Source organism: Gallus gallus, chromosome 8 (assembly GCF_016699485.2).
Source record: "Gallus gallus isolate bGalGal1 chromosome 8, bGalGal1.mat.broiler.GRCg7b, whole genome shotgun sequence".
NCBI lineage: Eukaryota > Metazoa > Chordata > Aves > Galliformes > Phasianidae > Gallus > Gallus gallus.
In genome coordinates, this window is record NC_052539.1 from 24,319,763 (window position 1) to 24,345,738 (window position 25,976).

At 42.2% G+C, this 25,976-nt stretch overlaps 3 protein-coding genes, 2 long non-coding RNA genes and 1 other non-coding gene across 15 annotated transcripts in view; 3 read left to right on the forward strand and 3 right to left on the reverse strand.

The window, feature by feature from the left end:
- Nucleotides 1-7,041, forward strand: part of CPT2 (carnitine palmitoyltransferase 2) — a 60,147-nt gene extending 53,106 nt beyond the window's left edge. Inside the window, exons 1-5 of one of the 4 annotated variants that reach the window (XM_046944511.1) lie at nt 40-386; nt 922-1,002; nt 1,118-1,224; nt 3,708-5,012; nt 6,061-7,041. In XM_046944511.1, coding sequence (XP_046800467.1) covers nt 58-386; nt 922-1,002; nt 1,118-1,224; nt 3,708-5,012; nt 6,061-6,392 — 2,154 coding nt within the window. In that variant the 5' untranslated portion in view covers nt 40-57 and the 3' untranslated portion in view covers nt 6,393-7,041. Of the gene's footprint in view, nt 1-39; nt 387-921; nt 1,003-1,117; nt 1,225-3,707; nt 5,013-6,060 lie in introns of those variants that run through there. The other 3 variants (XM_025152880.3, NM_001031287.3, XM_040704679.2) reach the window with 3 other exon arrangements.
- Nucleotides 7,042-8,818: 1,777 nt separating this feature from the next.
- Nucleotides 8,819-16,266, reverse strand: CZIB (CXXC motif containing zinc binding protein). 2 transcript variants are annotated; one of them, XM_040705231.2, is made up of 8 exons: nt 16,226-16,266; nt 16,063-16,146; nt 15,589-15,645; nt 14,612-14,693; nt 13,612-13,643; nt 13,095-13,172; nt 9,889-9,954; nt 8,819-9,060 (listed from the first exon to the last, which is right to left on the reverse strand). In XM_040705231.2, exons 1-8 carry the CDS (start codon nt 16,229-16,231, stop codon nt 8,983-8,985), a joined length of 483 nt encoding a protein of 160 aa, XP_040561165.1. In that variant the 5' UTR covers nt 16,232-16,266; the 3' UTR covers nt 8,819-8,982. The 2 variants fall into 2 exon arrangements, with proteins under 2 accessions (XP_040561165.1, XP_015146700.1); XM_015291214.4 differs by lacking the exon at nt 16,226-16,266 and having other exon boundaries at nt 15,938-16,090.
- Nucleotides 9,932-16,856, forward strand: LOC124418131. Its single transcript, XR_006940005.1, has 3 exons — nt 9,932-10,315; nt 15,569-15,803; nt 16,572-16,856. It is a non-coding gene; the product is annotated as an uncharacterized LOC124418131 (long non-coding RNA).
- On the reverse strand, nt 16,282-16,381 carry MIR1675 (microRNA 1675). The gene has a single exon (NR_035168.1). It is a non-coding gene; the product is annotated as a microRNA 1675 (primary transcript).
- Nucleotides 16,857-17,617: 761 nt separating the features above from the next.
- Nucleotides 17,618-19,319, reverse strand: MAGOH (mago homolog, exon junction complex core component). Of its 2 annotated transcripts, none has more exons than NM_001396169.1 (5): nt 19,188-19,319; nt 19,040-19,098; nt 18,849-18,959; nt 18,479-18,561; nt 17,618-17,884 (listed from the first exon to the last, which is right to left on the reverse strand). In NM_001396169.1, the coding sequence occupies exons 1-5, from the start codon at nt 19,273-19,275 to the stop codon at nt 17,785-17,787; spliced, it is 441 nt and encodes a 146-aa protein (NP_001383098.1). In that variant the 5' UTR covers nt 19,276-19,319; the 3' UTR covers nt 17,618-17,784. The 2 variants fall into 2 exon arrangements, with proteins under 2 accessions (NP_001383098.1, XP_040560411.1); XM_040704477.2 differs by having other exon boundaries at nt 17,618-18,376; nt 19,188-19,304.
- A 148-nt stretch (nt 19,320-19,467) lies between these two features.
- The window catches only part of LOC121111420, a 33,104-nt gene continuing 26,595 nt past the window's right edge, over nt 19,468-25,976 (forward strand). For 3 of the 5 annotated variants that reach the window (XR_006940002.1, XR_005862004.2, XR_006940001.1), the window contains exons 1-2: nt 19,468-19,673; nt 20,069-20,303. This is a non-coding gene — a long non-coding RNA (uncharacterized LOC121111420). Of the gene's footprint in view, nt 20,304-25,976 lie in introns of all 5 variants that reach the window. The other 2 variants (XR_006940004.1, XR_006940003.1) reach the window with 1 other exon arrangement.

Consider the following 25,976-nt stretch of genomic DNA (forward strand, 5'->3'; position numbering starts at 1 on the left):
GACCGGGGCGGCGGCAGCGGGAGGAGCCGTGAGGGGAGCGGCGCGTGACGGGCCAACATGGCGGCGCGGCAGCTGGCGGTGGGGCGGGTCGTGTTGGGCTGTTGGCGGCGGGCGTACAGCAGCGCGGGCGCTGCCGAGTTCCTGCACCGCAGCATCGTGCCCACCATGCACTACCAGAAGAGCCTGCCCAGGTACCGCGGGCCGCTGTCCTGTGGGACCGGCGGCCCCGCGGGCTGCTCAGGGAGGCAGGGCCTGGAAGGAGCCGCCTCGGGCAGCGGGGGACGCGGGCTGAGGTCGGGCGCGGCCGGTGGGGCTGTGAGGAGAGGGCAGGTGTCTTTCCTCGTGGTGCTGCTCAGCCGTGGTCGGGCTGGGCTCGCTGGCTCTTTGTGGGTACTCATCCGTTTCGTGTTCGGGCAGAGAGGAAGCTTACAGTGATACTGGTGGGAAGCGTGCAAGAGAATGGCGATGCTCTGCACCCAGCAGAGAGCGGGAGGCCACGGACAGGAGGTGGCTGCCAAAGCGGATGGGTCTGTGTGGAGCCGGGGCTGGACCCGATGGGCCTTACAGGTCCCTTCTGACTCGGGATATTCTGTGATTCGGTGGTTCTGTGAAATTAAACCTCTCTCCTGCGTGGCTGCTGCTCCTTGCAGTTGTTTGTGTCGCTGTGTTGCCTGCAAGGTATTAAGACCCTTCACTGCAGTAACAGCAGTCGAGTTGTGCTTCTCATGAGGGCTTTAGGCTGTGATGACATATATTTATCTATTCCCTTCCTCCTCCTTGCGTAAGAAACTTCTAAGCCATTGAGATAATAAGGGGTGTAAGGAAGGATAGAGAAGAGGGGAGAGAAATCGCGACCACAGTGCAAGAAGCTGAAACCTCATCGATACCATTGCTGAAGTGTCTCTGTTCCCCTTCCTTCAGACTGCCTGTTCCCAAACTAGAAGATACAATTAGGAGATACCTGAACGCCCAGAAACCTCTTTTAAATGATGACCAGTTCAGGTATGGACAAATAAGATGGTCATAATTCAGTGTCATTTGTTGCTTCAAAGTTGAGTGTTACATGCTGGAAATATGAATTGTGACAGCATTTCAAATCTTTTACTGATTGCTGTAGGAAAACTGAAGAACTTGCTCATCAGTTTGAAAAGGGAATTGGAAGAGAGCTGCATGAGCAACTGGTTGCTCAAGACAACCAGAACAAGCATACTAGTTACATCACAGGTACGTTTACCAAGGGATACTCTACTTCTGTAGAGCTGTGAAGGGCTAAAGGTCAAGCTGTATGAGGGGCAGCTGGGGTTCCTCAGTTTGTTCAGCCCAGAGCAGAGGGGGCTGAGGGGAGGCCTCATGGTGACTGCAGCTATTCACAGGGAGAGGAGGGACAGCAGTTGAGCTCTGCTCTCTGGTAGCTGCGACGGGCTGAGGGAACAGTGGGGAGTTGCATCAGGGGAGGGTCAGGTGGGGGTGAGGGAAAGGTTCTGCCCCAGAAGGCGGTGGGTACAGTCCTTAGCTGCTGATGCTTAGGGAGCACTGGGACACTGCTCTCATCGGGTTTGGTTTTTAGTGATCCTGTGTGCACCAGGGTTTGGACTTGCTGATCCTTTGGTGAACCTTTCCAACTGAGGTTATTTTATGTTTCTGGGATTCTAATTGGATGCAGGAGTCTTTAGGTCATCATACTTCATAATAGGCAGCTCATAATGCTACAAATAAAATGGGCTAAAGCTTAAGCTCTCTATTGCATAAGTTTGGAATAACGTGCTGTGAATATTGCCTGTGACAGTATTTGGGCAAATTCTGAGTCTCTGGTAGAATGAAGAAGGCCCTTCATGTAACTTGAATGTACCAAAATTTTGCAGGATGGTGGAATGTTGCTAAACAAGAATTGCAGTCTTAAAGACATTTTTTCCCTTCTTGAATGGGAGATACTCAAGTAGTTGAGTACTGAAGTTGAATACTCAAGTAGTTGAGTGAGAATACTCAGTGCAGTTGAAAAGGGAGGAAAAGAAGTGGTGCTATTGGAGTGAAAAACAATGGAAGGAAGAGATCGACCACAGACATGGTCTGTATTACAAGTTAATTACACAGATAGCTCTATTAAGTAAATGAAAGTGACGATTTTCAAGTAATTCCAAATTACTTAGCAAGCAAACTGAACTGTGAGGAAGGTCACAAACTGAACTGTGAGGCAGAAGTGGTCAGTACTCTGGACTTGAAATAGTGACCTCCAAAAAAAAAACCAACCAACCAACCAAAAAACCCCAACAACTAGAAACTCACATTCTTATAGAGAGGAAAAGAAACTGAGAGATACAGAAAGTGAAAGATGAGAATAAAGAAATACAAATTGAGAGGGAGGTATACATAGCTTTTAGGTTGTTCTTCCTAATTGTTGCTTCCACTGACTTCCAAATTCAGACATAAGCTTGTGAAAGTTTTGAATGGATGGGTAGCAACAAAGGTGGAAATACTCAAATACCTATGGAATTAGGTGTTCGCATGTTGTCCTCACTGTCTACTGAGACATTAGGGTGTTGGCTTTGCAAGATGCACAGCAACCACAAATTCTGTAGAGAATAGCAGAGTATTTCATATAAGCTGCTGTTCAGTTTATTAACTCATGCTATCCATTCCCTTTGTACAGTAGGTGGAGTTTTAACTGCTGCTGACTCTATGGTGTTTGTCAGGGCTAACCAACATGCTTCTGCTTTGCGTCAGTGAAATACAGAGTATTTATCTTCCTTTTACTTATTTATAATTCTTTTTTTAGGCCTCATAAAAGATATATTCTACTTGGTTTCTGAAAGTATGTATAGTGACCCCCATTTTCATCTTTCAAGTCCGAGGTTTAAAGGCAATGTGACAGTGAGGAATGTGGTCATGAGTAATCGATGAGGACCAGGAATTATAATTGTGACTTAGAGACTTGAGTTAACCCACTGCCCTTCTTACAGCCCATCAGCTGCCTTTGGTGGCCATGTGCTTCCTTTTTCTGCTTCCAGACAGCGCGTGCTACAAAACCTTACTGAGTTCAAAGTTGTTAATAATAGAGCCTACTTAAAATATACAAATGAACAAACAAAACCAACACCCTTCCTACCTTTGCTTCCTGGATTTTTGTTTCCCAGAGACAAATGGGTAGGCATGACCACATTTTAAAGCTATGATGGACTACCTTGATTATGGCAAGGACAGAACATTTGTATCACATTTGTGCTTCTTGATATGTCAACAGGCCACACAATGAGGTGAGACTGTCTAAAAGACCTGTGGGTATCAAATGTAATTCTTCCTGAAGTCTGCTCTCAGCCTGGAAGAATTACTTTGAGGTTCTCTCTAACTTCATCATTGTGCCAGTTCTATTCATTGTTGATAGTGTCAGTGGATAGGAAGAGGAAGAAGTGATGATTTGTTAGAGACATACAGAAAACAAGGAAATTTTCCCTCATTGTAAATAACATTGACAATCTTTGTATAGACAGCTCCAAATTCAGTGTTTGTACAAGTAACCAGCAGTACTCTTTTCATAAATGGAGGTTGGGAGAATCCTTGGAGGAATTATTGCTTATGTTTTTCTTGTTCATATGCGCTGCAGTAGGTATTTATTTATGATCACTGAGGCAGGATATTGACTTTCTGAACATCTGTCTGATTCAGAATGCTGCTTTCATGTTCTGAAATGTTTCTCAACTCTCTGTTTTCAGGTCCCTGGTTTGATATGTACTTAAAAGCACGTGAACCTGTTGTTCTGAATTTTAATGCATTTATGTCTTTTAATCCTGACCCAAAATCTGAATATAATGATCAGCTCATACGAGCTACAAACATGACTGTTTCTGCTATACGTTTTATGAAGACCTTCAGGGCTGGTTATCTTGAACCAGAAGTTTTTCACCTCAATCCTGAAAAAAGTGACACTCAGCTCTTCAAGAAAATTATCCGGTTTGTGCCTTCGTCACTCTCTTGGTTTGGTGCTTACATGGTCAATGCATATCCTCTAGATATGTCTCAGTATTTCAGGCTTTTCAATTCAACACGGCTGCCTAAACTCAACAGAGATGAGCTTTATACAGATGAAAAGGCAAAACATTTACTGGTACTGAGAAAGGGGAATTTTTATATATTTGATGTCCTTGATAAAGATGGAAATATGCTGAAACCTTCAGAAATACAAGCACACTTGAAATACATCCTTAGTGATAACAGTCCAGCCTCGGCCTTACCTCTTGGCTACCTCTCCAGTGAAAACCGAGATACGTGGGCATTGCTGAGAAAGGATCTGCTGGATAATGGCAATGAGGAAGCTCTTCGAAAAATAGACTCTGCTGTGTTTTGTCTCAGTTTAGATGATTTTCCCATTAAAGACTTTGTGCACTTGTCTCATACTATGTTGCACGGAGATGCTGCCAACCGCTGGTATGACAAATCCTTCAATCTTATCATAGCTAAAGATGGCACTGCAGGAATTAATTTTGAACATTCCTGGGGCGATGGTGTGGCTGTGCTCAGATTCCAGAATGAAGTCTTTAAAGATAGTACCGAAATACCAGCTGTGAGCCCTCAGTCCCAGCCTGCTTCAGTAGACTCTTCCACAGCAGTACAGAAACTTGAGTTTAAGCTGAACGATGCCTTAAAAGCAGGAATTACCAAAGCAAAACAGAATTTTGATGCCAGTGTAGAAGGACTGTCTCTTAATATGATTCAGTTCCATGAAGGGGGCAAGGAACTGCTAAAGCAGAAGAAGGTAAGCCCAGATGCTGTGGCTCAGCTTGCCTTCCAGATGGCTTTCCTTCGGCAATACAATCAGACTGTTGCTACTTATGAATCTTGTAGTACCGCAGCTTTCAAACATGGACGCACAGAAACTATACGTCCTGCCTCTATCCATACAAAGAAATGTTCGGAGGCTTTTGTCAGGGAACCGTCCAAGCATAGCACAGAAGAGCTTCAGGAGTTGATTGTGGAGTGCTCAAAGTACCATGGCCGTTTGACAAAAGAAGCTGCTATGGGTAAGCAGGATTATACGAAACACTCTGCTTTTTGAACTGTTTCTTAAGGTTGCTGTAAAAATCTACTTCACACCAGAGAGGCTGTGGATGCCCCATCCATGGAGGCATTGAAGGCCGGGTCAGATGGGGCCCTGGGCAGCCTGGTCTAGTATTTGATATGGAGGTTGGCAGCCCTGCCTGTGGCAGGGGGTTGGAACTTGATGATCCTTGGAGTCCCTTCCAACCCAAGCCATTCTATGATTCTGTGAATTTTGATGGAGGCCTTATATTCATGCAGACTTAACAAAAACTAGCAGAAGGCTGCAGCTTAAAGCATGTTCTTTGAGACGTGTTTCTTAACTGGGAGAGAATGCCCTTGTGCTCCTAGTTCACTGTTAATGTGCCCAAAAGGTTTTTATACTTCAGTTTTTGTCCACAGAGCAATTGTGTTGCTTGAAGCACTGATAAATACTTAGCTGCACACTGTATTCTCCAGCGCAACCAAGAACTTTGGCTGTATGACTGAAGGGTTGCTGTCTTATGCCTGCAGGGGTATTAAGGCTATAACAGCTTCCAAATCAAACTGATTCTTTAGCTGTGCTCCTCCTGGTATTTTTCTTTTGAATTGACCTTTCCAGAAGTATAACTTGCTTCAGTAAACTCAAGAAGACTATTGAACATTAGCTGACAGTGTTTAAAATTTGCCTCTCTCTATTGATGCAAAATCTTCTTCCTTTTTAGATTAATAAATTTTAGGAAAGCCTTTATGTGTTTTAAACATCCTGAAAATGCTCAGATAATTAGTTAATCAAATAACGTGATGCATTATTAAAATTGTCTGTTAACACTGGAGTTTGAAGCTAGCAGCGCAACAGCAAGCCCTCATTCTAATAAGTGCATTATAAGTGCAGAATGTCTGGGTTATGAAAAATATTTCTTGCTAATACTGAAGAAACTCTGAGCTCTGCAGACCTTTTGTGGCTTAAGAGCAATGTGAGGTCGAAATAAGTGAGTTTACTTCCCACAAAAATCAGTCCTATCTCTAATACTTGTTATTTTATTTCAACAGGTCAGGGATTTGACCGACATCTGTTTGGGTTGCGCTATTTGGCCTTATCCAAAGGTATTGCACTGCCTGATTTCTATCAAGACCAAGCCTATGCTCGGCTTAATTACAACATCATTTCTACAAGCACGTTGGTTAGTCCAGCTGTGCAATTAGGAGGATTTGGCCCAGTGGTGCCTGACGGCTTTGGACTAGGATATCAAGTACATGATGATTGGATAGGCTGCAATGTTTCCTCTTACCCAACTAGGAATGGTAAAGAATTCCTTCAGTGTGTATACAAGTCACTAGAAGATATTTTTAATGTTTTAAAAGGCAAGAAGGTTGGTAGTTAGTTAATAAAAGAGCTGGAACACTTTATGGTTGTGGTAGAAAATGCAGACTTTTTCTAATTGGCAGTACATACCAACCAGTGTTCAATGTGACAAACTACTAAGCTCAGTTGGCTTCATTTATCTTCATTGAACTTGAATATTATGTAGCTTCAGTTTGATTTTTTAATGTAAAAAAGTCAAGCACAGACCTTGAGTATGCATTTCAGGAAATAAAAACATTCACAATGTTGAAATGAAGTAGTGGAGCCATCTATTGAAACAGACAGACACATTCTTAAAATGCACTTAGAATAAAAAGCACTGTTAACAAATTTATGAACTCAAACATCTTTGCTGTGAGTTCCAGACAGACAGCAGCACCTTTAAACTGTTCGACTTTAAAATAATACAAGCAATAGAGTTAAATCTGAAAGAGTGATTCTGAGCACTTTCAGTAAGCTTACTTACAAAGTGGTCACACTTACTTTTCTCTTTAAACTTGAATGAATATCGGAACTGGTTGTACCTCAATAGCTTGAAGCCTTTGCAATGTAGCAACTTTTTGAGAAATGAAAAATGAAGTGAGAGGCTTTAACTAACCTGCCATCACCCACTGCATTGTTAAATTGACTGGAAAAAACTGTGATGTAATAAAGCTATCTACTAGTAACTATAAAGTTCTTTTATTACCATATCAAAATTATACAGTATGAGTAGTCCATTTATCAATAGCTTGTATTTCTTATAGGGGTTAAAAAGAACACTTCTGAAAGAGTGCCGCAGTGTTGTGTCTCACCTTCCACACATGAAGTCTGTCCAATAATCTGCTGCTTTGGTTTCTCTGTGTGCATTCGCTCTTATGCGTTAAAAAAGAAATATCACTGAACTTTATCATCCGGGTTCTCTCTGCAAAATTCCTTCTACAGCAGAAACCTTAGCACAACATTTTCTTGAACTTTCTCCTTGCTCTTGTACTTGCCTTCTGTAAGCTGTGACTTTAGATGTTGTTGATTGTACCAAATGCCAGAGTTTTAGAGCTTACAGATGTATCTTTAGTGCATCAGGGTTTGTAGTAGGAGTTCTAAAGACCAAGTCCTCGCAGAAATCTCTGAAGGATTGCAAGAGAGCTTGAGCATACACATCACTAAAACTTAATCACACTGTGAATGGCAAGATCATACTGGTGCGGGCAAGTTCTTCCTGCTCTTCCTTACGCAGACTCTGGCAGCTAAAGTGGGTGGGAGCAAAAGGGACCTTTTAGCCAAGGAGCTCAGAGTTGCTTGGAGTCAAATGCAGGTGCCCTTTGCTGAAATCCCACATTTTGCAGAAAATGCATCGTGGTACAGATAGCTTGAACTCCTCAGTCTTTAAACCTTCCTGACTTCCATATTGTTTTTATTCTGGTCAGATGAGTCTTTCTTTGTAGCTGAATAGCATCACAGTTCTTGCTTCTGCATCTCTATGAAACTGCAGCGTGCTTCTTTCAGCGTAGTCTGCTGTGTCATGGACAGCCAGATTTACTGGTAGAACTTGAAGTCTGAGCATGTTGACAGGATGTGGCATGAGTTTTAAAGCTCAGAAACCTATTCACCTTTACCCTTCTTTTGTGTATCTCAGCTTCCAGATTTGCTCAGTATCTTTATTCAGTGCAGGAAGTGTAAGCAACACCATATTATGTACTGCAAGCACGGGGAAAGGGAGACACATGTTTAATATACATAACCCCAAAGGCTTATGAACTTTTCCTTGTCAGGGCTTTTTCCTCTGCAAGCCTGTGATGCACTGTTGTAGCTTTCAGTTGAAAAGTATTTAAAGCTTGGTTTAACACTTACCAGGATTATCCTTTCAGTTTGAGCAAATAAGAGAAGGTTTTGGCAGATGAAGGACTAATAAACTCAGAGCAAAAGTCTAAAGTCTTTGAATGAAGTTAACGAGAGAAAGTATTTATTTTTTAAACACAAGAACAATGTGCAAGGCTGTGAGAGTGCTTGCCAAGAAGTAGAAAGTGACTGCAACTAGAAATTACCTGACAACGTATTCAGAAGGGTAGCTTATATTTTCAGAAAGAGTATCAGGTATAAGTGCCAATAGCAGCTAAGCTTATTAAGTATTTTCAGAAAAGTCACTTCTGTGTCTTTTATAGCTTTCTGACAGTTCAGTATGTACATTTTTGCTTTAGCAGTTGGCACACTCTTTACCAACGCTCTTAACCAACCATCTCCTACGTATAGTGGGTATAAGACCTTATTTGCTAGAGAATGGAATGCGGATATTTGTTGGTGATTAATTAAAACTAATTAAAACTTCAAGGCAATGAGTCATCTCAATACTCGTTAAGCAGCAGTCCGTCTCAACCATATGTATTCCCAAAAAAACACATGAAGAAAACATTTGAATTCAGCTAGGCATATATATAATTTAAGTGTGTATTAAGACCATCTCAAAGCTCTCTGCGAAAAATCTTTTATTAGATGTTCCACAGACAGTAAAGTACCATTTACTTAAGTTTCTATTTGTGAAGTTCAGCCACGTGAAAAATAACACCAGGGAAGCTCTGATGTTTTCAGCTCATCAATAAGCATGCATAAGGTTTGTTAGCAGTGTGTGAACATCAGCATTTAACAAATTTATGGGTAACTTCATAGATTCCAACAGATTCCTTTGTTTTTTCATCATAGTCATTCCAATCCTGTAGGAATTAAGATTTCATAGCATTAGCCACAGACGATAGATGACAGTAGCATCTAAATCACAGACTGGAATTAACTGAAGCTAAGCCTCACTCAAAGTTTGGGTCTCACTGATTGCGTGGTGCTTCCAACATAAATCTAAGCTGTATTCTAATTTTTTAGAGAAGCGAGAGCACTGACCTGAAATGGACTGACCTAAGTGGACTTCAGTGTCAGTGTGCTTATCTTAACAAACTTTAAAAAAGCAGTCCACAGCCTGCAGTGGACAAAACAGCAACCATGGCAGATGAAAGGATTATCTATCATTTACAATACCCTAGCCACGTGGTTCAGCAGACAGGCAGATCCCTGCCAAGTAGGATACAGGGGAACAGATTTGACCTTGAGATTCTTGCTCACAGCCAAGGAAGATTTGCAATGCTGGAGTCATTATCCTGTGCTTTGAAGGAGAGTGTCTTTATCTTACTTTTTAATATCTCTGTGCAGAGGAAAAAGTACAGACACTTAAGGAAATTAGTTCACCACTCTAAATAACAGCAGCCATTTAGTACTGTGGGTATTTACTCTTTGGAATTTCTGAATGATTCAGAAGTTGCATTTCTGTCTCTGTCAGCTCTCAAGATAGAAAATGCATGCTGATAAAATAAAACAACTGTTAGTGGTTCTGGTTATTCACAGTTGTAGTTTCTCCCTTCGGTTATGACTTTCTTACACCTACATGAAAATGCAAAACTAGCCTCTCATGTACAAGGTACACATTTCAGGCTGGTGTCATACAGAATGGAACCTAGACAATTAGAATTACTAATGAAACTGAGACAACATACCTTTTCTAACAAGTTTATGTCATTGAAAGGTGTGCCAGACTCTGCACCTTCAGCAGCAAATCCTGCCTGCAAACACATTTGCAGTAAGTTTTTAAGAATAAGTATGATCATTGAGATGTTTAAAGAAAGTAACACTGCACATTTTTATTGCATTTCACCTCAATTAGGTTGGAAAAACAGCCAGTGTGTTTCCTGCACAAGGGTCACGTATGGGGATAGCTAGGTTAGGACCTGAGCCAGTAAATGAGTAGCAGGTGAGAAGGTGTGGCTAACCTAGGGCACACAGGTGCAAGCAATGCACCAGGGCAACCAGAAGGAGTGGAATGTGGGTCCACCCCTCCTCACTCTCACTTAAGGGTTAGCTGAAGAAGCAGGATCTCTATTTGGAGATTGCCCACTCTGGAATGCTCAGCAACCTTCAGAAAAGGTAAGTGACTTGTTTCTTTATTGTCTTCTGCACTATATATTGATAAACACCTCTGTGAGCATGTTTGTACTCTGGTAGAAGGCAGCGTCATTGCCTTCCCTTGCTCTGCAGGTCAGTGTGATGCTGTGACCCTACCCCCATCCCCAGTTGTGAAATGGGAATTCTTGATACAAACAACCACAGTGTAAAATAAAACAATATCGCTCTTCTATGCTTCCTACCAGAAAAGTACTTTCAGTAGTTTTACATAAACTTAAAAAAGTGAACTTGAGATCTATCAGCATCCAACTACTAATAGCTTTAATTTGTATTTAGAATTTATACAGGTGTTATGTATAAAATACCTACATGATAAACTCGCTGTGAGGAAACATAGAAAAAGTATGGAAAAGAGTTAATTGTTCTGGTTTAAAAATGATCCTATTCTAGGCTGCTCTAGAGAAGGAAGTAGCCTATACTGGATTTAAGTATAGAAGTGACTAGTAAGCCTTGAGTGCAAGGAGGATCAGTTAGCTAATTGAACAGACAATAGCATCCAAATAATAGAGTTCATAGCTATTGCTATTCTTACTGTTTTTAAAGAGGTGAAGGAAAAGATAGGAATAGCTGTAGGAAGGAAATCACATATCAGTGATATGTAGCACAAGAACAAGATGTTCTTTCTGATTGTTCTGTTAAAACTTCAGTTATTTTAGGGCTTAAGGGTTTTCAAGCTGTCAAATAAGCTTTATTAGTTTACTTTAAAACTGAAGAATCTCAACCACCTCAATAGCGTACAGGGAGGCTTCTTGTAGTGCTACTGCTAATTGCAGAATGTTACTGAGAAGCATCTAGGAAGGAAAGGTGGTTTCTTGGTCTTCTGCTAGGGATCTGCAGCAGCATTTTTGATAAAGCTCTTCTAGTACCAAACAGACACTTCACTGTAGGAATGTGTGAAGTAAACCACGACTGTAAAATACTTTAGGATTTAGTGGAAGGTTAAGTGTTTGGGAATTAAATAGCCCACAGTGTGGCAGACATGACAACAGGAGAGGTATCTGCAAGGCACAGTGTAAATATGCCCTGTACATAACTGTTAGAAGCCCAATTCAGAGGAATCTCTACAGCTGAGGAGGAACATCACCATCACGGGTGAAAAATGCAGAGCTGAAGTATAGAACAAAGAGTAGAAAAAGAGAGATTCACCTCCAAAGAACAAGAAGCCATGTGAGTGAATTTCAAGCTAATATACCAGACACATTCTTAAGAGTTTCGGTGTTGGAGCACAGAGTCATTTAATCTCTGAAGGAAGCTGGGAACTGCAATGCCTCGTCTGCCCTCTGCTGACAGGCAAAGGACCAACAGTTACAGCAAAAATTCCCATTGACTTTAAAACAGCGTAGTCACACATCTGCTACCAGTGTAACTATTAATGTTGGCACAAAGCAAAGAAGCTGAAGGTTTAAGAGAAATTCTATGAAGAATTCTCCATACTAAATTGACCTCAGCGATTGTTTGTTTGTATCTATTAAAAAAAAAAACTATACAGTAATGCTATGGCCAGTCCCTTAGACTGCAGGGTGGCTGACAAGCTGGCTTGGATCATATCAAATATGACATAGTTGATAGAACAGTAAGGAACCACAGAAGTATCCATTTATTCATTTAGGCATCAGGAAATTCACTGAAGCATCTGCTCAGGGATTCAAGTGTACTCGCCAGTCAAGCGCACAGCCTACGCTTAGGGAATACTGTATGAAACGCTTATGAAAGCTGTGAAGTCTTTGTTCTGCAGATAAAAGTGACAGGTAGGATGCAGATCTGTAAACATCTCCTGCATCTTGGAGGTTTCTCATAGATTTTACTTGAAGTTTAAGTTCCTAGTTCTGTCTGGCATCAAAGCCTTCAAACAGGAATAAGCGAAGATCCCTTCTATTGCTCAAAAAGATGGACTCTAATTAAAAATGAAGACCTCCTCCTGCAGCACAGTGCTGTGGTGACTTCATTTATACCTCAGTTATACCTAATTCCTTGTAGGATCAGCTTTTTTCATCTGTTCGTTAGCATAGTGTCACAGTCTGAGGGATAAGACAGGTTTATATTTGTCAGTCTATTTACACCTAATCCGGTTAAATATAGTAAGGAGTTAGCTTGCATACAGCATGACCATGCACAAGCAAATGCATCACTAGGAACTGGCTTGGCAGTGAAGAAATCCTTTGACTCTGAACCCTGAAGTGTGCTTTGCAACAGCCTGTAACTACCTTCCTCAGTTTTGGTCTGATCAAGTTTCCAATGGAAGATTACCAATACACTTCCTACAGCTTTGATGTCAAGTTGCAAGACTTATTTAGAGGTCATATACTGATGACTGTTCATAACTGGAACTTTTGTTTATTATTTGTAATGTATTAATAACCAAAGTGGAGCTCCCCTGACTGTGGCTAGCTATCTGCATGCTCCTGTGATTCCCCTTTGGAAGACTTCCTTTTGCAATAACCTGAGCAATTCAAATCAGTTCAGATGAGTGATGCTCAGCCACATGTAAGGCAATATGAATACTCCAGGTGTATTTTAATTTTACATGCTACTGAAACACAAACACAAAGAATTCCAGAGTTGTTCAGCTGCTGTTTGTGTTTTTATGAAGTTGAATAAAGTACTGTGGCGAAGATGGAAAACCAGGGAGGTCCAGGATGTTCCAGGAAGAGCAGCAGCATTTCAAAAACTGTATTTTAATTGCTCTGGAGTCTGTAAGTACTCTTGAAAAGCAATAAACAAATCACAAGTATGAACTCACCTGTGGTTGAAAGTCAACTGGTTCTAAACCTCGGCATTCAAACTCCACTATTGTCTTGAATTTCTCACTGTCTTCAGCCTGTAATTGAGTCAGAATGCCGTTAGTTTTCAGCTAATAAAACAGTGACAGGTATCACTCTGGGAATGAACTGCTTTAAAGGCAGTACTATCAACTCTGATGTCCCAAGTGACAGCAAAATCCTAGGGCTTGTTTAATGCATTGTAATTAACTGAATGTCTCACTCTGCTACAAGGAAGCCTTCAAAAGGAAACAATTGCCTGTGATTATTCTATATTTGAGACTGAAGTGGAAGAGTCAAATCATTACTGAGCTACTGTTAACTGCAAATTTTATTCTTCATTGGACTGTTCAGAAGTCTACCAGGGACAATTTTTTTTATCACGTGAACATATGTAGTTTATATATTCTTGAAAGAGGAATGTGATGATACAGCAAGAACTGGGAATACTATTAATGTCTACTTGTATTTCACTTATATAAAAGAAAACAAACTTACATTATATGGTTTGATTGTCTGACTTAGAATATCTAAAAACAAAGAAGAACAGAGGTGTAAAAGTGAGCAGCAGCACATCTTCAGAATACAGCACAAACCAAGTCCCAGCAGTTTCTCCCTTCTGAAAAGAAATCTTTTAAGTATAAAAGAAACAAAGTAAGCAAGCAATTCCTGCTGTTGTTCTTAAAAAGACAGAATTATTATTGCTTCTCTGGATAAGTTTACATTACACCATTTTGTTTCCCTACCAGTAAAATAAAAATTCAAATGATGCTTTTGTAAAATGACCTCAAGGATGAGAGTTCTGTTCACACAGAAACCTGAACTCACCAGGAGGCCTGAGAACCCATCAGCTGCAAGGTACATCATTGTACAGGTTTTTTTTTTTTGTCTCTGTATCTCCAGCTCTACCCCCAGTCTTGCCTTTGTGGAAATCCTACGTAGGGCACAGAGCAGCAAAGAACCTGCAAGTAACTTTCATTACCATGCATTTAGTTTATGACTGTTTCATGTATCTAATGGAAACTGTAACTAATAGCCTAGTTCATCCTACACTTTTCTAATGTTTCTTTTTTTATATGTCTTTATAAAGCAGCACTTACATCCCAATAGAGAGAAAAGTCCAATTAGAGAAAGATAGAATGTGGTGGAAAAATGGGATGTGACAGCCTGAGGTAGTCAAGCAGCTGCATCTCTTTAAATCAGACAATTTGCTCGAATCTCAAAAAGAAAAAACAATCCAGCCATGCTGTGAAGTTGGCCATGTTGTTCCTACTGTCCAACATTGTGGACTTAAGTTCTTCTTTATGTTGTTGATGACCAATTGACCTCTCTATTTCCTTCATAAGCATGATAGCATCAGCTGGGTACTCATATCAGTGTACTGGGGGGGGGGGGGGGGGGGAGGGGGAACACACTTCAAACAAAAATTGGGACTGAAAAACAAATGTAGGAGAAAAGTATAACATGGATGATGCTTCTCAGATTTCTAAGCACATACCAATGGAGTTCTCTCTGGAGCACAGCTTGCATTTCTGCACCATAGTGGCACTTCCTCTGCCTCCTTTCAGGGGAGCACTGTCCTACAAATCATGACAATGGAGACATTTTAAATTCTGTTCTAGCTGAGCCACTGGAAGCCCCTGCAAAGGTACAGCTTTTGTGTTTGCTTGTTTGTTTTACAAGAATTGTCTTAAACTTTTGCTTTTTAAAAATCCTGCATTGAGAAGGCTTTTAGAAACTAGAGATGTGTAATTCAGAAAGCTGTAATTCTCCAGTAACTGTTATAGATTTAAAACACTGAATAACAATAGAATCATAGAATCACAAAGGTTGGGAAAGACCCACAGGATCACCCAGTCCAACCATTCACCCATCACCAATAGCTCTCACTAAATCATGTCCCTCAACGCAACATCCAAACGTTCCTTGAACACCTCCAGGGTTGGTGACTCCACCACCTCTCTGGGCAGCCCATTCCAGTGCCTGACCACCCTTTCAGAGAAGTAGTATTTCCTAACGTCTAGCCTGAGCCTTCCCTGGCACAGCTTGAAGCCCTTCCCTCTAGTCCTATCACTGGTTACATGAGAGAAGAGGCTGACCCCCAGTTCATTACAACTATAATGATACAATTATGTCCTGCACACAAAGGCGTTGCATTAATAACTCAAAATGCATTCAGTAACAAAGCCTTCTCTTATCCCTGACAAATTTATTCCACTTTTTCAGTTTCCAAATGCTCATCTAGCATGCTGAACTCCCCCCGAATCACCTAACCTTCCCCAAGTCACCATTCCAATGGCTTATTTAATTAAGTCTCCATATGTTTTTTTTTTTTAATATGAAATACAACAGCTTTTCCTGACTGCACGAGGCTCCTATTACCAGGAGCTACTTCATCTGATGTGTGTTTGTCATCGCATGTATGAGGCAGGCCTGTTTTCTTTCTTTGATGCAGGTTACCACAGGGAAACTTACCATCAACCGGAGGTACTGCCATTTCTCAGAGACTTCACCACAGTTCCCACATTTCAGCTGAAAAATACCATAAATCGGAGAGAATTGATGTGTGTCGGATGCAACATGTGTTGTGAGATGCAGGCACTAAGTGGAAGGTGGGAAGGACACAGCGTGTCACTGACTGCAGCTGTCTGCCGGGGATGTCAGGCTCGGCATCTGCCTCAGCAGTGCAGGTAAGGACCCTTCAAGCTGAGACTGCTGGCTACCGTACATAGCGCGGTGCCACGCGTGCATTGAGCCCGTGGGCTGCTCCTGTAGCAGCCTGCTTGCACCGCGTGGGGAAAAACCCAGCAGCTCCGCAGCTCACCGTGCTAACGGGGACAGGTGTGACACGCAAAGCGGCAGGCCCTCCGTGCTGGTGCCCTGCCGAGCAGCACCACGCCCGGCGGTTTTCAGGCTAAAAGCGGCGATCCCCGCTCCCGCAGCCCGCACCTTGAGGTACCAGCGGAAGTCCTCCCCCTCGGCCCGCAGCCGGGTAATGTTCTCCAACGTGGCGCGGAGCTGCAGCCCGATCCTCTGCAAGGCAAGAGGCAGCGACAGCCCGTCAGCTCGGCTCGTCTCGGCCCGGCCCGGCCCGGCCGCGGCCCCGACCTACCCCCATGGCACCCTCCCGGCCGTGCGTTTTTGCCCTCAGTCAAGATGGCGGCCGCTGCTCTCTGCCGACCTGAAGCCGAGCTGCCCACAGTCAAGATGGCGTCCGGCGGCGCCGCCTGACACCGCCCTGAGCGGGAGCGGGGCCAAGCGGGAAGGCTCGTGTGGAGGGATGGCGAGTGCTGTGGGGACGGCGCGGGAGCGCTGCGGGAAGGCAGAGGGCTGTCTAGCAAAGATCGTGGCCAGAGAAGGGAAAACCCGAGGGAGGGCTTGGGCAGGGGAGTTAAAGTGTAAAATGAACTTCAGTAATTAGCATGCCGATACATAACCTGCTCTTTCTTATTTTGTAGGAAACAGCATGTTTGGTTATACTGAGGGGGATGGAGGACTGCTTTACACTTCCTTCTCAAAATATATGGATTTCAACTTCAGAGGATTCACTCGGATGCTTTGTTGTACCTTCAGTCGCAGAGCTGATGTGCCTCAGGCAAGGCACATAGCAGCCCTTGTAGAACCACTCTGTTAGTAAACTGGAGTTGCTTTTCTTGAGCTCCATATAGTATACAGGAAAAAGTCTGTTAATTCATATTAAAACTTGGCTAAAGTTAAATTAAACTTGCTGCACTGCAGGAAAGCTGCTGGTTAATCTGGGTCTGGTTTTGATAAGATTCCCATTGCAGCAGAAATATCACTTGAAAGAAGCACTGTTTTAGTTAGTGTACCTTACTTATTGCAGTTTTTAAGCAAGTTTCACCGCGGCTCAAAAGTTCTGCATCCTGCAGTGACTTTCTTCCATCTCCCAGCTTAACTGGGGAGTTAAAAGCAAGACAGCCCACCTCCACTCGCTGTGAGGTGGGCACCAGCACACGTCGGGCTGCCACTCAGTTCAAGTTCACATTTGTAATGAAAGCTACCCATCCGCTTCCTATAGTGCTTACGAAAGTTACCACTTTGAGACACCTGCTTGGTCCTCCTCCAAGCCTCTTAAGCACTGCTACATAAAACGTGTGCTGGTCTAGAACTTAACACGTTTTACACTTTTAATTTCAGTTCTTCCAAGAGAAGCTGCATGGGAGCATCAGTGAAGACCCTGGATGGTCCCTGCACAGCCTGCTGGTTACTTCTGCTCTAAAGGCAAGTGGGTACAGCGGGAGGACCACAGTCATGTGTAGAGCCAGGGCTTGAGTTATGTTGATCAAGCCTTCCTAATACAATAATTAGTAACAAAAGTTTATCTTGGCAGCTGACAGAAGTATATTTTCACAGAGCCACACTAAATTGTATCCTATGTCACTGCATAGAGAAGTGAAATATACCTTTGTGATACAGTGAAATGACATATCCTAAATGTACCATGATAAAATAAGTGTTAGGAAGTCACTTTGTCACCAGAAACTTTAAGTTAAAAATACCCATGTCAACATTTTATTAAGACAGTCACTTACAGTTTGTAAAAAGAATTCTAACATACATAAAAGTTTCGGGTCTGAAGAAGCAAGGAATTGAAAAAGCATCCCCCCCCTCATGTACAGACACTGCAGTACAAACTCCAGTTTGTTTGATTTAGATTGGCTTAATCTTGAAGTGTAGTCCAATAAGACTGAAGACTAGACATTTAAGGTCCTGGACCAGGTAGTAGAACACTCTCAAACCTTCTGGATCCCTGCAGTGCACAATGGGAGGAAGGAAGGAGGAAAAAAAAAAAAGACTTAAGTTGTGTGGGAGCAGTTTTTAGAATCAACCTATACACAGATCTATGTACACACAAAACAAAGCCTACAGCAGGATTTTTCAGGGGTCCTTGTTGACATAACATGAATTAATTCTTGTATTGATTGATGGAACATTCTGCATTCCATGTTTTTAAGGTTTAAGCCTTGACAGGATGTGCTTTTTTATCACTGCACAGTAGCATCGCTTTGCACTTACGAAACAAAATATCCAGTCTTTTCTGAAATACAGAAGTCCTGGTTCTGTTAGAAACATGGATGTACACAGGCCAGCGACGGTTTAGTTCAGACTCTGACCCTCTGAACGCACCTAACAGGTGTTCTTGTAGTAAGCTTAGCTGCCCAGTGAATTTGAAAATCTATCAAGCAATGACATTGGGTTAATTATGCCACAACAGAGAGTACCTGTGCCTCCAGGAGCTGACCTGCAGTTTGAAACCACATGAAATATAAGCACTTACGAACCAGCAGGTTCTAATATAGAAGGCTACGTAAAGACAATGGCAACACAAAAGCAGAGTACGTACTTGGATTGATTTACATCGATGAGCGACCCAATTTTTGACGTGGTAAAGGAGATGTGCTCGTCACCAATTACTATTTCAAGCTCCTGCAAAGCAAAAGGTGACATCCGTATCAGATTGCTGCACTGTGGCATCAGAAGAACTTAAGCAGTGGGGTGACAACTTCTATGGATTGCAGGGGATGAACGTGCCGTGTCTGTGACTCACATTAACTCACAGCTCAATTGCCATTTAGGGTTTGAATTAGCTTTTAATTGAATTGAATTAGCTCTCCTTCCTATACGCGGTGCTGGCTCGGCTAAGAAGTCCAGTTACAGCTTTAATTACTGTGTATAAGAACTGTGAGAGCCCTGAGAGGCAGCAGCACACCGACCTGGCGGCCCACCCTGTCTGGTGGCGGCCACAGCGCGTCGTCCTCTTTGGTGATCTCGCTGTCGTCGATGATCCGCTTCAGCTCCTCCATCACGCTCTTGTGCACGTAGGCCTGCAAGCAGCACCCCGCAATGACAGCACCTCGCTATGACAGCGCCCGGCCGGCCCGCGCCCCCCGCCGCGCCCCCTCACCTCTTTGCGGATCATGACGTCGTTCTTGTAGTTGCTGTTGTTGGCGTAGCGCAGCTTCCCTGCGGGAGGACGCGCGTTAAGGCCGCCGGGCCCCGCTGCACGCGGCACCAGAGCTCCCGCCCCGCCCGCCGCCCCCCGGGCCGCTCACCGTCGGGCCGGAACTCGAACTCCAGGAACTCGTGCCCGAATTTCCCCTTGTGCCCCACGTAGTACCGCAGGTAGAAGTCGCTCGCCATGGTCCCGCCGCGCCGCGCCGCACCGGCATGCACCGCGACGGCGCGCGCCGAATGCGTCACGGAGGGTGGGGCGGGATGGGACGGCACGGAACGAGCCCAGCCTGCTGCGCGCTCTCCGTGCTCCCATTGGCTGTCGCCCGCGAGGCCGAGCGGCCGCGGTGACCGTTGCGCCCCCCTGCGGCGGGGAGGGCTGCTGCAGCCCGGCACCTGGGACGGCCGTTAGGCCGCCATGTTGCCCGCGACGGGACAGGGGCTGCCCCGACATCACCAACCGCCCGGCGGCTTTTGTACCTTGTTTCCAGTCAGTAGTAGCGGTCCTGTTGTCTCCAAGACGTCTCAGTACTCTTCTCATTCGTATTGAGATGGTGATTTTCTTCAGAGTCTTTGTTAGACAAAGAGTACGGAGAGCTATACATAATTTGTTACTAGCTTATACATGTATGCTGTTAATTGTTTAACTTCTTCTCCTTTAATTCTCTGTTACTCAGGTCTTTTCTATCCAAAGCCAAAAGCTAGTAGTTTTCCAGCATCAAGGGGTTTCTGTTTTGTAAAGATATCTATTACATCTAACTTGCCTTTAACTGAAGGCTCAGAAGTTTTTCAGATGGCTGGACAGACAGAAGCTTGTCTTTGTGCTTATAACTTACTCCATCTACCTAATCTCTATGGATATATATCAGAGAACCCTGATAAAGTAGAAAGACCCCTAAAAAGAGCTATTAATTGTACTAAAGGACCCAAATGGTAGCGGAGGCCATGAAATTAACAAAATTCTTACCTTGTTCTGATGCAGAAACAACATTCAATTCCCACAGGTGTGGGAATTAGCTCACGGCTAAGGGAAGGATTTTGCTCAGTCAGAATTTTACAGGAATTTACAAAGGCTAACACGTGGAAGTTTATTTCCAGTGATTTCTTTTGAGATATGCAAAGAGTTTGGCACATTTAGACTGAAGTCTAAATCTTCAGGTTGCACATGCTGTGTTCCAGTATACGAAAGCGTTGCAGAAAATGAGCCCAGATAAAAGGTAAGTCTTTAATCCAGTTCTTTATCATAAGAGTAGTAAAGAAGATAATGAAGATTGTAACTTTGTTTGTGGCTATCCTATTCCACTTACTCCTTAAGTGCTAAGGGACGCCCCTAGGTCAAATATCCACTCCTGTCACAACAGCAGGGTGTGTGGATTGCTGGTCTTTGAGGTCTTGGGCTGAGCTTTCAGGGTGGTTGTACAGATCACTGATGGTACTACAAAAGCTCCTGTGCTGAGGTGAAGAAAGGTGTGCATGTTTTTTCTTTTATGGCTACATAAAACTCTGTACTGTATATTGGATTTTGGGAGAGGAGCTTAAATGCTTCCCTAAGCACTTTGTATCCTGCAGTGGAATAAAAAGGTCAGGCAATAAGTCATGTTCAGAAGGAAGACTTTAGTACAGTGGAATTGGTTTATTTAATACTAACGAAAAGGTCATGTCTTTTGTTTTTTATTCTCACATAAATTGATTTTGTAAAGTTGAAGTTGGTTTATTACCGCTTTTTTCTTTGGCTTTGCTATGCCAGTATTTGAGAAAAGGTCACCTTCTTAGTGGACACGTGGTATTATATGGTCTATTAAATCTGTATTATTTCTGTTGATGCTAATGCGGTTTTTTTTCTTGGATCTCCCTTTCCTTTTTTTTTCTCCTAACTTTGCTTTTCCCCGGTCAACCCAATTCCAGCTGGGTGCTTTGTCACACAGTCTAGTATTTCAGAGGTGTTTGAATCTGATTAATTGCTCAATTTGAGTTGTAGAAACTCCAATGTCTTCGACTAGTCTGATGTGCTAAGCTTAGATTAACATCGTTTTTCTCGTCCTTTGGTCACTGTGAGAGCTCAAAGAGATTCCCACTCTAGTATCTGTCCTTATGGAGTATGTGTCTGAAAACGATGTGTCAGTAGAAGACAGTGACTAAGTACTGGTATTCTTACTGTTGCTTTGACCTTTAATTTCTCAACATAAAGCTGCTTTAAGAACTGAAAGCCCATTAGCCCTTTTTTTTTTGTACTGCTTTTGGGTAGAGATCCAACTAACAAAAAAAGAGGGCATCTCCAGAGTTAAATCATCTGGAAGGAAGGAACCAGTGTGAGGATTGAAAATCTGGTAGTAGATAAAAGAAACATGGAAAATGCCAGAGCCTCACAACTCTTCATTCTCTCCAGACATGTGTATTTTCTCTGTATACACAGAATATCTTCTCTGGAATCACACAAAATAAAACTTTATTACTGTTATAGTGTAGTGGTATTCTGTAGGACACTGGTTCTTAAGGAGGATTGCTGTTGTTTTAGAGGCATTTTTATTGATTTTGCCATAGAGGGGTAATATTATGGCCTATGAAGAAAATGGAAGCAAATAAAGACATCTTGCCAGTCTTGAACAATTTGAAAACTGAATAGGTATGAAATCTGTTTTCACCATGAGTGGCCAAGAAGGTTCTTAATGCAAGATATCTACAATTCTAAGTTCTCTTTAGATTTCAAAGTAGTTCAGAGACATTTCCTTTGGAAACCAGAGGTGAGCAAGACATTTGTGTACTCTGTGAGATATTGTAAAAGAGCATTTCACAGTCTAGACTTACTGCATCAGTATGGTTAGATCATTTCCTTCTTTGTGGGTCCCAGCTTTCAAATAAAGGATATTTATTGCCATTTTGTTGTTGTTATAAGTTTAATTTCGTAATGTATTTCACATTAAGAGGTAGCAATGCAGTTGCAGGTACTCTTGCTAAAAAACATGTAGCAGAATTGTTGCCTGACTTGTGCAGTAGCTGTGATGTGTCCTAGTAGTAGATTATCTATTTTTAAATGCTGATTTCTTTATTCAAGATCTTGCTGGATTTTTACACATAAATAATTTGTTGCCTTAAAAAAGTGTAATAGATTTGAACACTGTATTTTTGTAAGCTCTGGTTTGTCTTATATTTTGTTGATGTTGGAAAGAAGCAAGCCGTTGTCCTTCTCACTGTACGCATGGCTAAGGAGTAGTATTTTCTCTACAGCTACTGCTTCAGCTCATCATTGACCGTTTGTCTGACTTCACTTTTACTCAAGCAGCATTTGAGATAATTAGGGAGGAACTGAAGAAGGCTTACTTCAACGTGCTCATCAGATGGGAGGTGTTAGCCCAGTGAGTGTCTGCAGGAAAGGCTTAATTTTAGGGTGCTGGTAGAAAAGAAGGCAGTCATCTTTGTTCTTCCTGTCTTGTCATAGTAGCGTAACGCTGTGGCTCGAGGAGCCTGTCTTTTCATCAGAAATTACCCTGTACTTCTTTGCATGCTCTTGCTGAACATAGTGAATGCTAGCACAATTAATTATATGTGAGTTCAATTCTCAAACTGCCAAATATTTTTGCTTTATACTGAGTAGCAGAACTAACCATCGGGTGCCAAAGCTGCCATGAATTCAAGTACTAAAATAGTCATCTTGTATGTATTTTTTTCTTAGTTGCTTGCATTTCTTCTGTCAGCAGCACCTGTGTGCATACTGTGAGGTTAAAATTTGTTCTTAGTAGATTAACAAATCTTCTGTCAGCTGTGTCACTCCCCTCCCACAGCTTGTGTCCAGCTGCCTTTTGTTTCTTTCTAATTGCCAGTGGTCTCACTCACAAGTCATGCTCTTTCTCTTTATTTGTCCCTCCCTCAGCCTCTCTGGAAGGACGTGTTATTTTTGATTGTCATTTAGACTACTTTTGTTTGTTTCTTAAAAGATAAGGATGAGAAGAAGAGATAGTTGATGCCTGCTGCTGCACAGGTAGGGGTAAGTAGACAAAATTAATATAACGTAACATTGGTGTTAGCCAGCAAAATTACTATTTGATTTGGAAAGGATAGCTTACTTGAGTTACAGCTTCTTCACAGCTGAAAAGAGCAAGAGATGCCTGGAATCTTCTTCAGCAGATCAGTAGAAACCACATTGCTTAATCTTTTGAGAAAAGACAGTAGCTGGTACTGGATGAATATGGTCGGACATCCTTGATGCTCTTTGCATTTGATGATGTAGATATTCTGATAAGCATGATGTGTTGGTTTTTCTCAAAGGAGAAAGTATTAATCAAAATGGGGCAGCAGCTTTCTCATCTGCAGGAGCAGCCAGAGGTGCTCCATTTCACTTCTGGTTGTTGTGAAGGTGGAACGTGCTCTAGGAAGGAGATGTTAAATGAAAGCTAATGCTATTTTCTGGACTTTGTATTGCTAATAGCTGTTGATGTTTATGTAAAATTAATTTGTATATTATGTTGTCTCTGTTAGGATTTTGCCTCGAATTGATGAACTAAATTCAAAGGTTTCTATGCCTGTAGATTAAAAGGCTCTGCTCCAGGATTTAGGGTTAAACAGCCTTGTGTGGGCTGCTGTGTGGGTAGCAGATTGTCGGTCTCTCAGGAAAGAGGGAGGTAACTCTCAAATAATTGCATGAACCATTAAGAAGTTTACTGAAAATTCCACTGTGTACTTCAGAAACGAACTCCTGCAAAATGATGATCCCGTGACAATGTAGGAATTCAGCTGATTGGAAGATGAATTACGGTTGTCCTCTCTTGTATTGTTTTTGCTCCTTGCACCTTCTCAGCAGCCTGAAATCATTTCTGAATTGTTGGCTTTTTGTTTGCAAATATTTCTGCCCTGAAATAGATACATTTTTTACTGCAGTGAGGCTTGCCAGGTCATTGTAACCAGGGAGCTAAGAAGGCAGGCAGTTTCTAGGGTGCTCTCTATAGAATCTTTTCTCAGTGTGCAGCTGCAATCCGGATCAGGTTTGCACAGTCATACTGAATGCTGCTGAAGAATAGAACAAGCATCACCTGTGTGTGTTTTAGGCTCTGTAGAGGCAGATCTATGACTGCATATTACTGCCACCTGTGCTGCTGCTCTCAGCTGCTGTGGTCAGACTCATAGCAGCTAAGCTTTCAAATAAAACACCAGCAAATAAGCAGTGAAGTGTTTATAGAATATTATAGGGTAGTTGAAGGCCTGTTCCAGTGCTGTTTCCAGTGCTGCTGGAAAATCCTAGAAGACTTTATTCTGTAGTTTGAGTACACAAATAATCATTGCAATTTAGACACTGAAAGGGTCTTTCATTTAATATTTTTAAAGCTACATGGTGCAATTTAGAAAATGCAATCTGACCAAATGTGGTGTGTGCCTTGTAACTTGTAGTAATGCAGGCATCAGGGTCTTTTCCTGCATCATTTGATTTGATACACTCCTCCTGTTGTCTTCCTCTGATGGTAGGATCAAGTTAAGACCCTTTGGCTTTTTAAAAGCAACCAACTGATAAATTTACCCAATGAAAAGTTACTGCAAAGTTTAAAAGCATTCACTTTTCTTAGAATTTAGCTGGTTTCTGCTCACAGCCTTTTGATGTTGCAGCTTTTTCTGCTAAATGGAAGAGTGTGGTAGTATAAGAATCCTCTAATGTAGCAAAGTTATCTGCTAGCTTTTCCCTGCAGCCAATGGTCACTTCACAGTTTGGCTTATGAGAGGAAGGACAGAGCTTTCTGTGTTAAATATTGATTTTTTAATACTGTTAGCAGGTTTTCTAGGTCTCTGCTAAAACTTCAGTTTTCTTAATGCCCTCTGAATTATCCACTCAACACAGGATTTCTGTGATGATCTTTGCAGAGCTGAAACTTCTTAATCTTATGCATGCATTTCTCGAAGTTCAAGATCCCTTAGTTTATCAACCCCTTTGTTTCATTTTGGTAATTGCACATTGCTTTGATTTCTCTTGGGGCTGCTCTCAGTTATGTCTCAGTAAAGTCAACTACAATTTTGAAAAGGATTTCTGAATTAAAATGGATTTTTGTTTTTTTTTTTAAATTAGAGGTCTACATCATGTGATCTTGGAGCATGGCACATGGTCTGTGATAGATAAACATCAGAGATTAATGGAGGGAATTTCTGCAGAGCCTTTACTATCTTTTGTTCAGGCTTTCAAGTCACAGCTGTTTGTGGAGGGCTTAGCAGATGGAAACGTAACATGGCAGGCAAGCATTAAGCTTAGCAATTTGGGTGGGCTCTTTGTTTGCCTTTAGTAAAATAGCTGTTTAACCATTTTGAACATAATTACAGAAAATGTTATTGCTAAGCACTTTGCCAGCCCTATTTTCCAGTGGTGTTTTGGCAGATTCAGATGGCATGAGAGTGCCAGTGTATCTAGGACCCTTACAAGAGAGATTCCTCCTCTAGATTTTTTTTCTGCCTGGTCTTACTTCTGCTTAAATTGAGCTAAACTACCCGCATCTTCTGTGGGTTCTCTTCTTTCTCCCACATTATGATTGAGTGAGGCTACAAGTGCCCAAATTATATTGGAGAAATGTTTCTTTATTTTTCCCTTTCTTCCTCCCCACCCTCCCAAAGTAGAATAGGGCAGATCTTCTTGTCACCTCCCAGAGCCTTGGGAATTGGCAGATTTCTGGCAAGGGCACTGGAATATGGCAGTTGAACCCTTCCTGAATTTTGTGATGTGTATATAGGGATGAATAATTCTCTTTGCTAAAGCTAAGCTGGCTTTATTTTTTTCCTAGGAAGCAAAGGGCTACATGTGTTATGTTCTTATGTGAGTATCTTGCACAGTTCCCCTTCAATTACATTCTTCCTGGAGAATTGAATTGAAATTGATTGATGACATTTAAGTACATGACTTTGCTCAAGAAAGCTTCTGGTTC

Coding starts and splice junctions, on each gene's coding strand:
- CZIB (XM_040705231.2), bottom strand. Junction 14,694..15,588: donor GGCAGTACCTCCGGTTGATG/GTAAGTTTCCCT, acceptor CATGATTTGTAG/GACAGTGCTCCCCTGAAAGG. Junction 13,173..13,611: donor AGACAATCAAACCATATAAT/GTAAGTTTGTTT, acceptor ACTCAATTACAG/GCTGAAGACAGTGAGAAATT.
- MAGOH (NM_001396169.1), bottom strand. CDS start 19,275: ATGGCGAGCGACTTCTACCTGCGGTACTACGTGGGGCACAAGGGGAAA. Junction 18,960..19,039: donor ACGTCATGATCCGCAAAGAG/GTGAGGGGGCGC, acceptor TGCTGCTTGCAG/GCCTACGTGCACAAGAGCGT. Junction 17,885..18,478: donor ATCGATGTAAATCAATCCAA/GTACGTACTCTG, acceptor TGTGCACTGCAG/GGATCCAGAAGGTTTGAGAG.